This window comes from Eublepharis macularius, chromosome 5 (genome assembly GCF_028583425.1).
Source record: "Eublepharis macularius isolate TG4126 chromosome 5, MPM_Emac_v1.0, whole genome shotgun sequence".
Taxonomy (NCBI): domain Eukaryota; kingdom Metazoa; phylum Chordata; class Lepidosauria; order Squamata; family Eublepharidae; genus Eublepharis; species Eublepharis macularius.
Window position 1 is genome coordinate 135,578,083 of NC_072794.1, and position 20,432 is coordinate 135,598,514.

Here is a 20,432-nt window from a genome sequence, read left to right on the forward strand (position 1 = left end):
GCCACAGTTCTCCTCCCACCTCCCATTTTTTCACCAAATATTGTTTCAGCTTCTCCCAGTCCGTGTTAAACTGTCCTGGATCAAGGTCTCTCAATTTTCTTGTCATCTTATCCATTTCCGCCATGTACAGCAATTTGTAAATCCAGTCCTCGATAGTTGGCACTTCTTGCACTTTCCATTTTTGCGCATACAAAAGTCTAGCCGCTGCTGTCATATAAAATAACAATGTCCTATATTGTGCTGGAATGCTCTCCATTCCCAAGTTCAGCAGCAGGAGTTCTGGGTTCTTATTTATTTGAAATTGTAAAATCTCACTTATCTCTTTTATTATTTCCCCCCAGTACTTCCTAGCTACCTCACAAGTCCACCACATGTGATACAAAGATCCTTCATGTTTCTTGCATTTCCAGCATTTATTAGACATATTCAAGTTCCCTAGCACAATTTTCTTTGGTGTCAAGTACCAACGATAAATCATTTTATAGACATTCTCTTTAATATTGGTACATGTCGTAATTTTCAACGTGTTTTTCCACAAGTATTCCCACGCCTCCATTGTTATTTCTTTGTTAAAATTAATAGCCCACTTCACCATTTGCACTTTAACTGTCTTCTGCTGATAGCTGTCTGCTCCAGGTACACTTTATTGTCCTCACAGATTTTATTTATTATCTTCTTCTCCTTTCTCTTCTTCAATTGCCATGCCAAATATTTCCCAGGTTTATTCGCGCCTTCAAACACCTTTTGATTCATTCTCTTAAGATTCCATTCCAATTCTTTATTATTCATTGCTGTCAGCTGTTCTTGAAGGATTTTAATGTCCTGGTAAATTTTCTTTTTCCCTGGTCTTTTCTTTAACTGTATTTCTTTGGCTTTTATTTTCTCCGTAATCTCCTGTCTCTTCTCCTCTTTTTTTTCCTGGCTCTTCCATTTAAGTCCAGTAATATGCCTCTAATTACTGCCTTGTAGGTATCCCATACCTTATTGGTTGGTACTTCTCTGTTCATGTTATATTGTATGAAAAACTTTGTTTCTCTTCTCAACATCTCCATATTTTCTCCCTCTTGCAGCAAATCCTCATTTATTCTTGATCCTCTCCTTTTCCCCAATTTCCACATAATTGGATTATGATCTGAGCCTACCATAGGCATTATTTCCACATCCTTAATCCAAAGCTCTAAGTCTTTTGAGGCCCAGATCATATCAATTCTTGATAACGTAGAATGTCTCGCGGAGAAAAACGTATATTGTCTGCCTTTGGGATTTTGTCTTCTCCATACATCTTCTAAAGTTTCCTGTTGCGTCAATACGAAAAACGTCTTTGGTAATAGTCCTCTTTTCTTTTGTGCAGTTGCTGACTTTTTATCCAGTTCCAAGTTTGTCACTCCATTGAAGTCTCCTGCAAGAATTATCTGGTCATAGGAAAGTTCATCTAATTGCTTCCTCAAGTCCTCAAAGAAGCTTTCTTTAGCTCCATTAGGTGCATAAATTCCAATCACCAGTACTCTCTTTAAATTCCATATACATTCCACTGCTATAAATCTGGCTTCCGCGTCTCTCATCACTAACTTTGGCTGTAGCTCCTCTTTTATATACAATACCACTCCCCTTTTTTTCTTATTGGAGGCCGCTACAAAATCATTACCCAATTTATTCAATTTTAAATACTTTACATCCTGCTTTCTAATATGAGTCTCTTGCAGGCACACTACATCACATTTTTGTTTCAATAGCCAGTGGAAAATACTTTTTCTCTTATTCGGTGAATTAAGTCCATTTACATTCCAAGATAAAACTTTGCACTCCATATTCATAATCTTGTTGCTGGTAAGTCCTTTTCATTGTCCCTTATAAACTGTTCCATCTCTGATTCAGATCTAATGCGCTTTTTCACTCCTCCAAATTCAAAGGACAGTCCTTCTGGTAATTCCCATCTGTACCTTATTTTCGTGTCCTTCAGAATCTGAATTAGAGCTTTGTATTTTTTCCGATCTAACAACACCGATCTGGGTAGTTCCTTCATGATAATAATCGTCTTGCCATCAATCTCCAATGGATCTTGAAACTGTTTAGTCACAATCTTCTCTTTTATGTTTCTGGTTGTAAATTGCACAATCACATCTCTTGGTAGTTTCCTCTGGGTTGCAAATCTTGAATTTACACGGTATACCACATCTAGGATAGCCACCACTTCCTCCTCCTCCTTCCCCAGGTATTCAGCTAACACCTCAGCAATCTGTTCATGAGCTGTCTTTCCTTCCACTTCCGGCAAGCCGCGAAACCTCAGCTGCTTCTCCATATGTTTACTCTCCGCAACCGCCATCCCCCCCTCATCACCCTCATCTCTGTTCGTTGCGTATCTGCTAAGTTCTCCACCGCGCTTTCCACTACCTTGACTCTTTGCTGTGTTCCCTGCAAATCGTTTTGCATTGTTTCCATACCTTTCTTCACTTCTGCCAGCTTATTTTTTACTGTCTCTTTAACCTCTTTAACCTCTTTCACCAACTCCGGTTTCATGTCCTTGAGCTCCTTAATCACTTCTAAAAGTTTTTTATCCAAATTCTCTATCGCCGATTGCCACTCTTTTTTCGACATCGTGGGGCTTGCTTTGGCTCGCTCCCACGAATCCGCTCTCTTCCTTAGCTCCGTGGCGTTTGATTTAATGTCCTTTTAGTTTAAAAGTCCCGGTCTTTCCAAAAAAACCTTTTAAATAGTCCAAAATGTCGGGCGTCTTTTCTCTATGGTTCGTCTATGATTTTTGTAATCCAATATGGCTTACTTCCTCTTTCGCTGAAGCCGCGGCTCTTCCCCTCTCAAAAATGGCGATTCCCTTCTTCCTGCCCTCCGGCAAGGGCCGCTTCTCTCCAGCAACTCTATCGTTGTTACGTACTTCCTGTTTCCCGACTTCCCACAGCAGCTCTCGCGATGGTAAAACTTTCTCACCGCCTGATATCTCCTTCTAGCCACAGGTATTCAAAACAATAGTCCAATTTCTTTAAAAGCTTCGTTTAACTTAGTCCTTTTTCTAATATAATTCTTGCCGGGTCCTCCCCTCCTTATACTGAGTCTGTTGCAGTTTAAAAGTCTACTTTAATTCTTCTTTACTTTAAATAATCTGTCCCGTTTCAATAGATAGTGATCTTTACCTTCTCATTCACTTTCCGTGGGTTGTAATCACTGTTTCAATCTTAGATTCCCATCCACTCTTCTTTCCCCTGTTGAAGCTTGGGCATGTAGGTCTTATGCCAACCGCATTGGCACCAGGACTGCCGCAGAGATTATAGCCGACCTGTCTTAGGGTGGGACCTCAAGGGTCGGGAGAGGATCCTTTGCGTAGGACCCCCCCTCGCCCGAGATCAACGCGCCCTGAGGTGCTTGAGCGTTCTATGCCTGTTCTCCACCTGAGAACAGTTGGCCGCGGGCTTTGTTTTGCCCCGCCGGCCGCTTAAACGGCAGCCCGGTCAGCTCCATGATTAGAGCTGCGTTAGACCTCCATGGATCCCAAACCGGAAGTCGCTTTGAAAATGGTTTCCACAGAAGGCGGAGCCAACCACAAAATGGAAGCTGCCGGAGGTGGAGCCACACACACAGTGTCGGGGAGAAAGGGGATAATTTAAAAAACACACTGGGAAATAGGAGTGAGAAAGAATAAAACCAATTCTGTTGTGGTGGCTGCCACTAAAACAATACTATTTTAATCTGCGCAGCCAGTCAAATCTCCAAAGGTCAATCAGAAGCCCTGCTGGGCAAGTGTCCCACCTGGCCCCATCCACTTTCTAGAAACACTTGATGGGTCCCAAGAAAGATATCAGTGGGCACCATGGCACCATGTTTGGGGACTGCTTATCTACAGACAGTCAAGCTAAGGGGAAGGTGAAAAACTTCAAAGGCGCACAGGAGCAGTCCTTCATGAATATCTTTATTTTTTCCCCTCTGTTTTCTGTTGTTTAAAGTATGGTGGCTCTGGCACAAATCAAAGTATGGAAAATGGAAGGGACAAGTGAAAAACAACGTAACATCTCATTAAGTGAAGCTGCAGGGCCTCCATACAGAACACAAACACATACAGACAGGGCCATCTAATACCATTTACAGAGGGACTACTTTCCCCCTCTCCTTTTTGCTAGTCCTTTTCCTCCTCATCAGCATCAACTGTCTACATTCAGCAACAGAAAGTTGAACACAAATAGCACTCTGGATGAACAGGCCTCTTGTGCACATGTTTATTTGCATACAGAGTATAGGCACCTTCTCTCCAGTGGAGCAGCAAATGATTTAATGGTTTCCAGCATGCTGCGTTTGAGCTCTGGGGTTTTAGCTTTCCACTTGACCCAGTTTTTCCTCTTACAATTAATAGCCCAAAGCCACACCTCTCCTATGTGAAAGCAGCTGAACATATATGATGGCATAAAATGAAAGATCTATACAAAAGCAGACTGATGGGTGTATGCATTAACAGTTTTGAAGCTAAGAGTAACTGGGGGCGGGGGGGGGGGGCGGGAAGCACCAGGAGCTAAGAAAATAAGCAAAAACACAACCATCAGGGGGGGAAATGTGACTTCTGCTGTTGCAAATAAAAATCAAATAAAAGATTCTTTCCAACGTCTCAAAATATCGCCGCAAACTCAAAATGACAGCTATGATAGTGATAAATGGCATAATTTCATTCAATTCTGGAATAAGAAACAAGTTTTCCAGTAACATTTCCTTTATGCCAGCTTTTGCAATAACCACCACCACTTCTGTTTCATTTACATGCACAATTCCAACGGGCTCTAATTACTCTTGATCCGCACCAGTCTGATCCAGGCAGGCTTTAATCTTGGGTGACTAATGTTTTTCAATCCACCCTTTTTCTGTCTCTCTCTCTTGCTTAGTAGTCCCATTCCCTTATTTCTTCCCTAATGTTTATTTTTTTTCCTGCTGTCTTTCTGGTTCATTTCTTACTGCTGTGGTTTACCTCCCTCTCTCCCCAGTTATGGTGGAGAGAGCTGATTTTGAAATATGAATCATCCAGGTTTCTAAGCAGACTGCATCAGTGGCCATGCCGGAGACTAGAGACTGCTAGGCTCTCCCTGGCTGGCCATAGCAGCCACTGCTGGGCTCCTCTCTCCTACAGCAGATTCTATTAATAGACAACTCATCATTTCTCAAGTGATCATACCTGACCTCTGACTTTCCACTGTTCCTTATTCCCTGTTGTGCGGTGTCTATTGGCCTGCTCATGTTGACTCTATACAATTTTAATAATTAACAAACAGTCCTCGTTCAGGCTACTTTTCATTTTACATAGCAATACAAACACACCAGCGCCTACGAATTCACAGTGAAGAGATGTGAGTTCCTGAGCACCTGAAGAGACACAGCGAACATGCAACAGAGAGCTTCAGAGAATGGTCTGCTGCAGTGCCACATAAAGAGTGAAGCAATTCTGAACCAATCTGAACTTTGATCTCCCACATTCAAACCCAGCTCTCTAGCCTAGGGCAGCAGAGTGGCTAGAGTGTCATGTTCAAATCCCCACTCAGCCACAAAACTTACCAAAATGACTATGAGCTAGGCAGTCTCTCTCAACCTAACTTAACTCACAGTATTACTGTGTGGCTAAAATAGAGGAAGGGAGAACCATGTATGCCACCCTGATATCCTCCAAAGGAAGAGCAGGATAAAAACATGATACAAGATATATCTAAAGACACAGAAATCTAGTATTCCAGGGGCATGGGTTCTAGCATAGCCTTCCTAATGTGCAGGTTTTTATCTGTGCAGGAATTTTGCTCTCCCAGTGAGGGAGCACTCTGCTACCTGAACCTCCATCTGCTTTCTGAAATCATACAATCAAGATACATTTGGCACCCCATTTGCTCTTACATGTTCTCTCATTCTTAATGTGTATTTAGTAAATCAAGAAACTCCCACATGGTGATATTCAGAACATGTTCACCTAGGGGCAGTCTACCAATCAAGTTCTGGCATAAAATTCCTTCCTTGGGCCTGACCATAGAGATCTTGCCCAGCAAGCACACTTCTAGCTCTTCCGCCCACAAAGTAGGGATTGCCTTTGGAGAGTTTGCTTAGGAGGGCATACACAGAGCACAGCTCTATCAGCCGGCTTCCCACCAAACGCTTCTTCAAATCATGGCCATTACATAAGCATCAAGCATGAAGGTCCCTAAGCAAGCAGAACTATACTGCTGTAGAGCATTTTATTTATTGAAAAACATATAAATAAATATTAATACAAAAAAGAAAAAGAAACCAAGCAATAAAAATTATTCTAACTTCTATTCCGGCTCTGTAATGGTGGTAGTTTGCTGAGCCAATGCTTTAGATATTGAAAGTTACTAAACTTAGAGTCAGTATTCAAATACTCATAACCAGATTAGAACTATGATGGACAGTATTTTCTCTTGATAGGCGATTTCTGATACACTTTCATAGAAAAAGCACCCCCTCCCCCAAAGGATACTTTTTGAAGGCAGAATTTGCTTTGGGATTCTCAGGACAATGAGGCCTGGGACTTACTGTCACTTGCAAATTTGGGCTCAACCAATGACAACATCAGCTTTGAAGCTAACCCTTCCCAATATCATGTTAATTTCTAATGGAAATGCAGGCAGGAAAGGAACAGCTTAACTTAGCTGGGAACTTGTCCATTGGAAAGAACTCTATCGTGATTGAAGGACTAATGCAGTGAGACAGCCTGCTGCTGTTTCCAGGAAAGTGACTCATCACCACGGGACTCTCTGGGCCAGTCTATAAGTCAAGGCAGCTGGATCTCAAAATGCGGCAACTATCACAGGTGCCAGCTACAAATTACTTCCCCATAAAAAACAAAGGATTCCAAGAATGCTCATTTTGGAACTGTGACTTGTGTGTCAACAAGCTCCTCATCAAACATACAAAGGTGGCCTCCTCAAAACTGTCCTGCTTTGTACAAAGTATGCTGTGGCTCTCAGAGGGCTACAACACTAAGCTCGCTATGAAAAGCACAACATCACACAGCTATTTAGTTCTGAACTCTCTTGATGGTCTTGGATGAACTCATTTGTTGGCCATCATTACCAACCTATCTCGTAGGGTTATCATGGCATTTGTGAGACTAACACTTCATTCACGTCCTATTTTCTACCCAGAAGGCATATCCACTCACCAAAACAAGCAGAATTCTCAGCAACCTACACTGAGCAACAGAAAAATCTAATTAAATAAATAATACGTCTTCATAATATGGTCACATCTACCAGTCCATCAAGGAGATGCAGAAGCAACTTCCTTGTTTCAAGTAACTTTAGCCTCTTTGCCTGAAGAGCAAGGATTGTTTTTACAAATACACTGATTTAGAACAAATATATGCTTAGGGAGTCACATTGCTGCTCAGCAAGGACTCAGCACCCTCTTGATGACATTCAGGGTGCTATTTTGGAACACTCTGGCCAGGTCAGGTGGACCAAGACAGACTTGGAAAACATGAAAGGTGAGACTGGAGGAAAGAGGCCTTGAGGTAACACTAATGAGAAGGAACGTGACATCACCAAAAGAGTCTAACTGGGCCCAATCTTCCTGCTGGTCAAGTGCTGACACAAACAACAATAAGGAACTCTGCAAGGAAAACATTACAGGGCTCTTCTGCTGACAATGTAATGTAGCACAACAGGTTTTCTACCCAGAGGGCATATCCACTCATAAGAAAAGCAAAATACTTGGCAGCTTTCACAGAACAGCAGGTACGTGGACTAACACAGTCACAGCAGGGCTCTTGCCTGAGTGCTGGAATGTAGCTGTGTGTGTGTGTTTTCTCCCTACATCTGGATGTGTATGACATGTATTTTCCCTGCTGTAAACTTGGATAGGACAATGACAATGCCTGTCATCTACTTGAAAATATATACTACTTCCTTATAAAATACTAGACAAAGCAGATCGTTGCCAAAGTCCAGTGCATGCTATTCTGGGAGTATGCCCCACTGAACTCAGTGGAACTGAGTGGAACTTAACTTCAGAGTGAATATGCAAGGGATGAGACTGCTAGTAAAGAGGTAGAACAGAGGCAAGAACAAACTGTGTTTCTTGCCATATGATTTGGGAACATACATCTCACAGAACACTTTTGCCTAGTCTACAGTTGGTTCTCCAACAGCATTTTTAGTTCCACAGATTTTTTTTTATATAAAGTTGCAAGCACTCACAGCAAACTTAAATGGTAAAACATGATAAAAGACAGACATCTGGAAGTTAAAGAGAACTCAAACAAATTTAAAAATAACTATGCTTTCCAGATCTTTAATGCTTCTAAACCTATATCATACTCTGTTTAATGCTGGAGAAACATGGTCATTTCTATCTTTTAAATTTAGTGATTCCAGATTAACAGTGCATTTTTAAGCAGAGAAACACCTTTCTAAGTCTACTGAAGTTGATGGGCTTAAAAGGGTATAACTATGATTAGGACTGCACTGTAAGTATAGAAGAAGAATGTGCCAATGTGTTGCAACCGCCTCATGGCGACCCTATCCATGGGGCGTTCCAGGCAAGAGATGAGCAGAAGTGGTTACTTATTGCCTTTCTCTGCACAGGAACCCCCATTCTTCCTTGGTGATCTCCCATCCAACTACTGACTGTGGCCAGCCCTACTTAACTCCCAATATCCAATAACCCTGGCCTAAGCTTGGCTATTTGGGCTGCCACCGTAAGTATATCATATAACAAATTCCACTCATAGGCTGATAATGACATCAGCTATGACACGCAGGTCAACTATATTAAACTAACAAGAAAAATATTCTGGTTTGTCAGAATTATATATAACCATCTGTGCTTTTACTTTGCTATGAATGGCTACAGGAAACAGCTGTTTTCATAGATAATCCGTACGTTTCAAAGGGCAATCTGGATGTGAGTCTGGTGACCTAGAGCTGCCATCCACTACTAGCGGTGGACCCCTGTATTTACTCAGAGCACTGTTTTTATAACTATCTTCTTCATCTTTGTGCTGAACACTCACAGCCTCTCTTTATTCTATAAATAGTTTCTTTACCTGCCAGATTTCTTTCTAAACAATCTCAATAGCTTCAATAAATGGTTAACTCCAGCCTCAAAGCATGATGGCCTTTATGAAACAAGACAAAAACATGCTAAACACGCTGCTTACTATCAAAATAAAAGTCACAGTGTAATCTTCTCACATGAAAAGGAACATTTGGTTCCTTTCAGGAGAAAATAAAAACAAACCGTTTTGCAGGAACATATCTTGAAAACAAATTGGAGGTTGGCAAGAGGATGAGAATTAATTGCTGTTGCTTAAGAGAGGCCAGAAGTAGAAGGAAGGATGAAATTTGGGGAGAGGAGTTGCTTCGTGTAATTAAAAGCATAATTAAAGTTGACAGATGGGAGCTAACCGGGCAGAGGCGACCTAGGTTAGAAGCCAAAATTTCCACTGATGTTTAAGTGGATGATAACCTTGAAGTACTGAATTTAAGAAGAACAAAGGAAGAGCATCCTAATCCCACAATGAGTTCAAATAGCTTAGATACAGCAGAGATACACAACATATGATCATATCTGGAATTCCCAGTTTCTTATTTTTGTAACTGTAACTGGTTCCCAATAAACCATTCAGATTCAATTAATTCAAAGGAAATCTTGACCTTACAATAGAACACACAGCATGCTTCATCTACTGTAGCACAGTCGTTACGCGGCTGGGCTCCAAGCCAGCACTCTGCTAGTACAACTCCCACTACTGCCATGAATTCTGCAGGTGGCCTTGGGTAAGCCGTTCTTCTCAGCCCCAGGTCCCCAGCTGTATTGTGGGGATAATAATAACACTGACTTTGTTAACCACTCTGACTGTGGCACTAATCTGTCCAGAAGAGTGGTATATAAGCAGTAACAGGCCACACCTGTTAAGACTGCTAAGATAGGGCCATGAACAGCTATTGGCTATGATAACTAAATGGTACACAATAGTGCTATACCTCTGAACACCAGTTGCTGGGGGAGGCTTTGGTCTCTGTGACTGTTTGTGGGCCCTCTGGGACATCTGGTTGGGCATTGTGGTATGTGAGTGTCAGACTATTTGTGGTATGTGAGTGTCAGACTATTTGTGGTATGTGAGTGTCAAACTATTATCTAGGAAATCCAAGACTGAATCTTCATGCTGCCTTGGAAGACTGCTGGGTGACTAGGCCAGTCAAACATTATCAGCATTATCTACCTCACCGGGTTGCTGTGAGGATAAACTGGAATGATGTGAACTGCTTTGTGTCCCCACTGAGGGGGAAGGCAGAGTATAAACAAAGTGAATAAACAAACATTGGTGAGAAACAAAATGCTGGACTAGACGGACTACTGGTCTGATCCAGAAGGGCCTTTCATTTGTTCTTTTGAAGTGTCCCCTCCCATTCCTGACCATCAGGCATTTAGCCACAGTAAACAATGGGAAGCTGCATCCTGGATATGAGCTGCATAACAGCAGAAGACTCTAAGTTGAATGTACTAAAAACTCCACCATGTCAGAGAAAGCAGCTTCTCCTCTAACTTGCCAACTGGGAATAACAAGTCCTTATTATTTATTCTCCCATTGTTGTGCTCAGTTCTCGAAGAAAATATCTTTGCTGTGTTAGCCAAACTGGAGCCAACAATAAGAAACTAAATCCAAAATGTACAACAGGTGCATTTCCCCCCAACATTCCACAGCCAAGATGGACAATAGCCATTAGATATTGGAGCACCAGAAACCAGAATTCTGCTTGCATTCTTTATAAATTTCACAAGTCATTATCCACATACTTTGCAGCTTCTCTTTGATGAAGTAATCAGCCTTGAGTCTCAATGAGAAAGAGGGAAATAAATAAATAAAACAAATAAATGGTGAAAAGAATGCTAAGATTCCAATTATGATTATTTCTGTATTAAATATTGAATTCAATGCTTTTTCTTTGCTTGTGTGGCTTGGGATTAGGCTGCTATGAACTCGAAGAAAATTTCCCAGGTCTTATTCACCGCCTCGTTTTACTAACCTGCCCTACGTTGAACGTCAATGTGATGGCATAGTAAAAATTTGAGTTGGCGCTTCCTGCATAGATCCAGAGATGCCATAAAACAGGAAAGAGGAGGGAGCAGACAATGAGTACACAGGAGAGGATGAAGATGTTCCGGAGGACTGCAATGAAAAGAAGAGGCATCTTTAAAATGGCTTAACATATGCTAATAAGTCCTTGGCTTTGTACCATATAAACTATAATGGGGTGGCAGTTACTAATTTAGAGGGTGGTTCTAAAGACAGCAGCTATAGAAATCCCTCTGGCAAGAACTAATAATTAGTGGCAATTCCTGTGTGCAACAAGAGCACTGACAAGTTTATTCTGTGCCCATTGCACAGCCCCCGCTTCCACTACTTGGATGTAAGCAGGTGCAAAAGACAAAAGCACAAGCTATATCACTGGCGGATTAAGGGCGGGGAGTTGAGGGGAACTGAATGGAGAGCTATTTTGGGACTCAGTTTTTTCAGTTCTAAAGTGCAGAGCAATGTTAGCAGCACTTGTTTTCTGTAGCTTATACATGACTTTTTTCTCCTGGTCATGCCAAGAAAACGGTACATAGAGAATATCTGGCGCTGGTGAAGCTTTTTGTTTGAATGTATACATAAAAACCCATTCAGATAAAATATTTTGTTTTAAAGTGTTCTCTTCCAAGATTTACATGCTAAAAACTTAATTCATTGATTTTTCCGCCGGTAGCCCTATAAGGAATATAAAGTTGCTTTTCTTTGCTTCCCATCTAATGCTTTGACAATCTCATTAGCCTGAGGTGGTATCCACGTTGACTATGTAACCACCAAAGTGTTGATGCCTTTCTTTCCTCAAGACTCACTAAAGCTTTCCCCCACTAAGAAATATATCACAGAACCTTTTTCTACAGCAATCAGGTTGCTGCAATTAATTATGGAAGTGAATTTTAAATCTCCCTTTGCTTCCACTAATTACAGCTTTCAGACCGGAGTTACTATTTTTACTAGTTATCTGTTCTGCATCCTTTTTCAGGGGGACACACCACTGCCCCAAAAAAGAACACAATTTTTTAGCATATTTTGCTATGAAATATCACAATTACAAAATATCATAAATATGGCGCAAAAGAAAATACAGCATCATTTTGCTCTTCTGTTTTTTTAATGCAAGCTTATATATTTCATGTATGTGACTCTATGCCTTTGCATACCCAGGTTGCACTTCAGAATGAACTAAAGTTGGGTGTCTATTTCCATTAGGGCCAAGATACATGAAACGTATGGCCATGAGCTGACTGAGGGGACTTCGACCCATCATGCTTTCCCTGTAACCTCATAGCAGCAGAAGGAAACTTAGTTACCCAAACACTACAGGACCTGATTCAGATCAGGACCATAGTACTGGGGACGGAGGGGCTTTCCACCCCTCATTGTTTCCCAAGCCAAAACAGGGAGAGGCTTTTTGCGATGCTGCAAGGCTGCACATGCAGTATTCAGAGAACCCTGACCACAGCCAAACGTGTTGTCTTGTTTAATCCTTAGAAATGGAGCGAATGCAATCCACAATGCAGTCAGGAACAGCTGGCTGACTTCTATCACAAAAGCTGCCCCCAAGGCAAGTCACTCCAAGATGCAAAGCAAAAACCTTCCTATGGTCTAATGCTTCTGGAGTGCTTGCCTCTGCAAATGTCCTCACAGCAGGCGGTTAAAGTCATCCAGAAGTATGATTTATTCTCAGTCTGTACACGTTGAAAAAGACAAGTGCACACATTAAGAGCTAAACTGAATAAGCCAGAGAGATGTTACAGCTTTGAACTGCCGAAAAACATGCTCTGTTCAACCTGGAGAGGGAATGCTATTTAAAGGCTGACATCCTAAAAATACCTCCCCACTGACTAACACGGGACCTCCTTCTGAATAGACATGGTAAGCATTGCTCTTTGCATGTTCTAGCCTAAATTATCTGATACCTGCTAACGTCATGAGCTGGATCATACATTCAGAAACTCAGTGAAAGAAAAAGCCTGAGCAGCTGATGACGATTCTTTTTCAATATCTGATGGAAAATGAGGTTCACAGGTTTTCTCCATGGTAAGGTTGGTGAGCTCCAAAAGGGGCACCTAAGCCACCAAGGAACAAGAGTATATGAACTAGCTCTTAGGAAACAGTTCCCCTAAGATATGCAGATGCAGTTCTATGACATTAGGCCCTAGATCTCAGTTCAGAAGAACCTGCATCCCCTTGCACCTGCGCCATTATATTTACCATGCTAAGCCCCTAAACCACACTCTCTCGTCTGAAGATGATTTTTTAATGCTAAAAGAGACTCGTACACCCTCTGGACAGAATATTATGACATGCTACAGTAGAAAGTGACCATTGCATTCCTATCATATGACAGAATGAGCAAGTGGTTGTCCAATCCACTTTGTTTTGATGCACTAAAACGTTTAAAGGAACACCCCACCAGGAGCAGACGGGACTCTCCCTGTGCTTTGGGAACTCCCAAATAGTAAGAAACCGTAAGGATCGCAGTATGTCTGGAATCCAAACATTTTAACATGCTTAGCATCCTGGTTAGTCAGGTGTCCTCCTATGAAGCCTGCTGCAAGGTGCCCACATTGGGAATTTAAGAAAAAACAATTCTGAATTTTCTGAAAGGTCTTTTGCAATTAAAACCAGAATGCTGATTGGGCCCTGATTAGCAAGGAAGGAACTGAAGTTCTGAATGGACAGTGACTCAGTTAGAAGCAGCTGGAAGGAAAGAACCATCTTGCAAGAACTTACATCGATATAAGTGGCTCCAGAGTGGAAGAAAGGCCATGTACAGGGCAATGTCTCCCACAGTTGGGTAGGACTTGAAGATGGAAATGATAGCAAGTTGAACAAACATGAAGAAAATAGGGTGCTCCCTAGAAAAGAAACAAAAAGATTGTTGTTAAATTGATAGTGTGGATGCTATGGGAACGCTCAAGGCTGCTTACCCAGTGGTATGAGAAAGATTAGTAACAACTCTGTTACTCAATGAAACAAACAGGCTACCAGCCTTCTCCAACTGGCCCTCTAAATGCTAAACTGAGGTCTATACCACTTAACACTATGGTGGGGATCATATATTTGAATACTTGCCCACATCAAAATGAATGGCATGTAGCTGTGTTAAGGCGAACCTTGTGCTAGTTTGTTATGGCCAGGGTAGTTTTTTCCCCTTGTAACAAGATGAAGCATATAAAAACAAGATCCTTCTTCTCCCTCCTCCCAGCATTCAAAAATAAAACAGACCCAGGAGGGCTGTGCCCTCAGTGATAGAGGAACATGCGGCTCAGCTCTGATTCTCTGCCTCACTACCATCACACCTTTCTCTGCTGATTGTATGGCAGCTCCAGCCACCATAGGATTATAACAATGTCTCCCTATTTTATTTACAGTAGTTGCATAATTTAACAGAAAACTATACCACATGTAACCAGTCCTAGGAAAAATTATTTTGCAGGCGTCATATATGCTCCAAAGTCAATACATAAAGTGTCCAGTGCTTCAAGTGCTCTATTAATATTGCAACAGGTATTAAAGTGCAAATGCTTCCTAGCACCATGTACACACTAATTCTTTCATTCAAGCTCGCCTTATGTTCCAACTGGAATTGGGTATAGTCCAAGATTTAGTTCCAATAAACTGTGTAGTTCACAGATTACAAGTAGACCTTTGTGTGTATTCTTTAGGTGTACATTGATAATTCTGTGACATCAGTATTCTAACGGAAGGTCCAGATCACCATTGTATCTGTTTCCAAGCTCTTTCTCAAAGAACACAGTTGTCAAAGGTTCATGCAGCTACCACTCCATACTAGTCATCAATTTTCCAATTTTCACCATTATCTAAGCCTCCACATGCATTCATCTTGGTTCTGAACTGTTGCTCTGATGCTGTGATCAAGTGGCTAAGGCAGAACGAACTGAAGCTGAATCCAGACAAGGCAGAGGTAATGATGGGTGGGAAGGCTGATATTCTAGAGGGACTGAACCCACTTGTCTTCGATGGAGAGAAGTTGGCTTTGGAGTGCTCTTGGACCTGCCTTGCTCTTTGAAAAGCAGGTTGGCCTGGTGGTACAGAGCACTGAGCAGAGCCCTGGCCTTTTTCATCGCAGCCCCTGCTCTATGGAATGGGCTCCCTGAGAAGTTGAAGGGAGCCCCCTCCTTGGAGATATTCAGGTGTCACTGCAAGGCTTGCTTGTTTGTCAGGGCTCTGGGGGGATGTGAAAGGCAGGCATCTTTTGAGGGGCTTTTATCTTGGTTTTAATTTGGAAATTTTTTAATCATTTTGTAAGATGCCTTGAACTATGTAGAAAGGAGAGGCATAAATAAATACATTTTAGTCTGTCATAGCAAAAGCAACAAACAGTTCTTGTGCTCCCCTACAGACTGTCATTATTTATGGAACAATCTTTTGTGGGCTAGAGCCCATTTGACAGGATGCAGCAAGGAGCAGTGATATTTCTTTTTTTATTATTATTAAGCATTTGGCTCAATAAACATCATCGTTTGATCCAGAATAAAGGAAATGCCAAACACCTTAGATCTGTAAAAATGTAGCAAATCACTGCACAACATCTATTCTTCAAGAACAGTAGCGGTCCCATATCACCTCAGTTATAATCAATTGTGGTCCAACATTACCTGTTATAAAAGTGGAGGATGTACAACTGCTGTAAAGGTCACAGTGCTGGTTTTCACAGTTCCTATATTATTAAATGGAACAGACTGCAGTCTTTGCACTAGCATTGAAGCTATCACACTGTACAGCTAGTATTAAGGTGGGCAGAAGTGTCCTGCATCCTCTTGGTGGTTTTTCAAATATTTCTCAGGGCATTTATTATATTTGTACAACCCTTCCCCCAACACATACGTACACACTTCTGCTGAGGAGCTCACAGTGGAATACATGGGTTATCTCAATTTAGAGCACTGCTCTGAGGTAGGCCTGGCTGAGGGATGGTAACTTGACCCAAGGTCACCTACTGCGCTTGCCAGACTTTCCCTGCTGCAAGTTCAATGCTCTATCCACTTCCACCTCCCCCTCTTAAATAGCTGCTCACATTTAAAAACAAGGTTGACTTGTTATCCTGACACTGCCCAGACGATGTCCAGAAACTGGACAGCAGCACATTCCACTTCAACACCGCTTCACGTGAAGCTGCGTCTATAGCACATGTTCCGGTCTTAATGAAAAGGGGAGAAAGGCAGGCTGCAAAAACAAGCCTGTGAAATACCTAGTCAAGTCAGATGTAAACATGGCCTGAGAGAGACCCAGAATGACACCTTCAAGCTGAGGGATACTAAACTGTTATCACACACTACAGTCACAGGGCAGGGTCACATGAGTCCCTCTCACACTATTCTTAGCTTTCCAAGCACATGGAATAGGCAGAGTATGTGGTGCGACTCCAGCAGACTAGAGGGGTCAAAATGAACACCTGCTATCTTCTAAGATTGCAACTGTTAAAGCAAGAGAAAAGGGATGGAAGCTTCTAGGCTACTGTGGAATGAAGAAAATTTCCTAGGACCGGCTACATGAGGCTGAAAGGAAAAAAGGAATTAAGGTGAGAAACATTGTTCACAGAATCCTGCCCAAGTCCTTCCACAGAGACAGATTAATTTTTTTTATTCTAATTATTTATTTATTTACGTTACTTATAGTCCACCCTTCTCACGGAGACTCAAGGTGGATTACACAGTGTGAGTGTACAGTTAATTTCAAGAACATTTCAATAAACAATGTAATAGGGTATATAAATGCAAATCTGCAAAGATTTAAAACAAGCAGAAATTCAATATAGAGTTGGACTGCTGAAACAGAATAAAGGCAATTCTAAGATTGACACATTAAACTGCATAGAACTATCCAGTAGGATCATGCTTAAAGCAACAGATAGTACATAAAAGCACATAGTAGTAAAGTCTATAGTCCCTATTTCTGTCCTGATGGATCTCTTTGAGACCATTTCCTTACAATACAGCCCACCTATCTGAGTAAAGAAGCCCTCTTGAAAAACTCAGTTTTGCTAAAGCACCACCGACTGAGGCTGTCAAGAATCTGCAAGCAAACCACTTTTCTATTCAGGAAAGCTTCCCTCCCTTAATTCTGAACCTAGAGCCATTTCCTGGTATTTCAGACCCTTAGACTTGGCCCTGAGATAGGTATCCTTGTGGAAAGCTCCCTAACTGCAGCCTGCAGCATGTGCTGGTTAACTAAATCTCATTATAACACTTTCTTCCTAGAGATTGGAAATAGAAAAGAAAAAGAAAGGGGGAGGGAGAGGAGAGAGAAAATATGATACATACATACAGTGCTGGCAACATCAGGAGCTTTGAAATCAGCCCCTTTCCACCACAGGATACATGGTCAAGTAAACAATACCTGAATTTCATGGTTTTATAGAGAAATGCATGACCTGCAAATGAGATAAGCTAGGAAGGGAGAATGGCTGAAGCAGCCTGGAATGATGTACTTGGGCAGATGTAGTTTGAAGCTAAGGAATGCCTTGAATTTCTCCACAAACCTGTTCCACAGACAAGCTTCCCTTGTTCAATACTGACAATCGTACTGGGCCAAGCAGGGATATGCTTGGATTGCATCAAGCAACTCAAACAATTGCTGAACAAATTAGCAGCTGCCTGTTGGTCAGAAGCTGACAGACACCTGATCAGGGAGTACCTGGGAGTTGGGTTCTTACCCACTCTCTACATAATCAAGTTGCAAAAGGGAGCTCTTCCCTCCCCTCCAAGCTGGGGAGGGACAGAAGTGATGCTTTTGATTTCAGCATTGGAAAAGGGGAGGTAGAAAGAGCTATTTTCTCCCCATCACAAGCTGAGCAGAGACTAGGGCTGCCAGGTCTCCCACTCTGCCACTTGGAAGGGCAGGGAGGGAGGGGGGGTCACTGTTGCTCTGACAGTGCAATGTCATTCTGGTGTGAATCCAAAAGTAATATTATCATATCAGAATTTCTGTAGAATCCTAGAGTATTTCCCTAACGTGATGACATCACTTCCAGGTTTGTGCCAGAAGTGACATCGTGCTGTCAGAGCAACAGCAATCTACATGTCCCTGCACTCCACTGTCTCCCACCGGTTTCCAGCATTGGGTTAGCAACCTTAGATGGGACAGATGAAATGCTTACGCAAGGGAGAGGAGAAAGAGCTTATTTTTATCCTTTAATTTGCAGGCCCAGCAGTTGGGAAACACACTCTGTAATGTTGTCAGATTTGGAGAAAATGGCTGCCGCAGCCAATAAGTTCTCCTGACTGAAGAATCGAATCTCTTGTTTGGGTGGGGAGAAGGGAAATCAGCCAGATGTCTAATCATTCCCCCTGCCCTTCCAATTACTGCATCTCCACAAGTCAAGGAAGCAGCAAAGTTACCAGGATGGGAGATCAGCAAAACCCAACTTTCAGCTACAGTGAGCAATCTCTTCCCCCCGCCCCCCCCCCCCCCACAGCATACAAATAAGGTTGGTGGGTAGAAAGCAGCTTCCCCAGCAAGAGATTAGATTCTTCAGTCAGGAGAACATATTGGCCATTTTCTTCAAATTTGACAGCATTACAGAGCGCGTTTCCCAACAGTTCTAAAATGAAAAATCATGAGGGAGATGACAGCTTCCTCTCCAAAGGCCCTGTTAAGTAGAGGAACCTGCTGAAACTGTGAAAGCACCGAGACACGGAGCAGAGTCTCCGCAAATGATCTTAGTACACAAGCAGGCTCATGTTACAGTAGTTGGCTCTTGAGGCATCTCATTTCCAAACCATTCAGGGCTATAAAGGTTAACAAAAACGCTTCAAACTGGGCTTGGAAACAAAGTGAGCACTAATCTAGTAGAACAGTAGTAATGTGTTCAAACTGGCCAGCCCCATTAACATCTGGCCACTGCATGGAAGATCAGCTAAGGGATTTTGTGGACAAAAATCAAGAATTTGGGCAAGACACCAAGCAAAAAGAAGAAGATCCGAAGCCTGAAGGGAGGGGGGAGGCAACGAGCGCTGCGGCTGTAGCTGCTCAGAGAGAATTGCGTCCGAGGCCTGGGGCGGGGGGGAAAGACTTAATTTGAACTGTAATTTGTATTTTGTAAGGTCAACCATTCCATCATTACTTTATTAAGGTTTAATTCTTAATTATGGCAGTATGAAGGGAAAGCATTGAAGTGCAGTGTTTATTGTTTGTATGTTGCCTTCCCTCTTTTTCCACCACCCCCTTCCCTTTCTCTTTTTTTCTCCCTTTTTTCCTTCCCTTGTACTTTCGTAGTTTTTTGTAGTTTTTTGTTTTAGATATTAAAAAATAAAAATTTTCAAAAAAACAACAACATCTGGCCACTGCATGAGTTAGGGTCCCAAAACATGCCACCTGAGATAATTTAATTGGAGGGAACTTCTGCATGCAAAGTATGAGCTCTGCGACTGAGTCACGGTGCACAGAAAAAGCTCTGGGGCTGGGTGACAAAATTCATAATAACCTGAAAACAAAAAGTGATCCTAATTATTATTTGTTGATGTAAAAAACCATAAAACCATAAAACAGAACTGTCTTTAGTTGGTAATGAATGATCTCCTGTTCTTTATTGCCATCCAGCCAAACTTGGCAACCTTATATGTTATATCCTGGGATCTATCTGAGGGCACTTTTGAAAGTAGAAATGCTCTATGTCTTCCCGGATAAGCAGAAAGTATGGGCCTTATGTAAACTTCTTGTAGTTGCATGTATATTTTACAGTCAAAGATGACATGTTCTAGTGATTCTATTTTCCCATCACCACAGGGACACAGGTGCTCTTCCAGTGGCATCCTTTTGTATCTGCCTTCCAGTACAGCAGATGGAAGAGCGTCCCAATGCATTAACGTAAAGGCTCTCCTGTGTTCGTGATTGGCAAGATTAAAAAGATAAGGCATAGGGGTTAGCCTAACCATAGGGTCAGGATCAAACAGTGACACCTTAACTCTGTTTAAGTCATGTTGTCTCTCGGCCTATATTATTCTCTGCTTAATGGCCTTTTGGGCTTGGTTGTAACCCATACTGAGCAGTAATTGCTGCGATAAGCCATAAGAGGCTAGTTTACTATCTATCTTGCTAGCCCAAGATGGTGCACAATGATCAGTTAGCATTAGATTTACAAGTCCTTTAGGGGAAAAAATTAGCTTTAACCAATGAAGAATTGCTGCAATCCATAATCTGGCCTCTACTGTTGTCAGGCCTGCCTCCAGTCGGACTGCAGCATTTGTAGTACAAGGGGGGACCTGAAAGATACCTCTCAGAAATTTTGACTATATCATTTCCGTCGAGGTACAGTTGGATTTAATACTAAGCAAAGCTCCATACGTTAATTGAGCTAATGATTTTGCAGAGAATAACCTAAATGCAGCTGTCAGGCATCTAC

At 42.0% G+C, this 20,432-nt stretch overlaps 1 protein-coding gene across 1 annotated transcript in view; it reads right to left on the reverse strand.

Annotated features, from left to right (window-relative positions):
- PIGU (phosphatidylinositol glycan anchor biosynthesis class U) overlaps nt 1-20,432 on the reverse strand; it is a 47,218-nt gene that overhangs the window by 2,711 nt on the left and 24,075 nt on the right. The window contains exons 10-11 of the mRNA XM_054980533.1: nt 13,799-13,923; nt 11,022-11,164 (exon numbers count right to left, since the gene is read on the reverse strand). Of these exons, the coding sequence (XP_054836508.1) occupies nt 11,022-11,164; nt 13,799-13,923 (268 nt within the window). The remainder of the gene's footprint in view (nt 1-11,021; nt 11,165-13,798; nt 13,924-20,432) is intronic.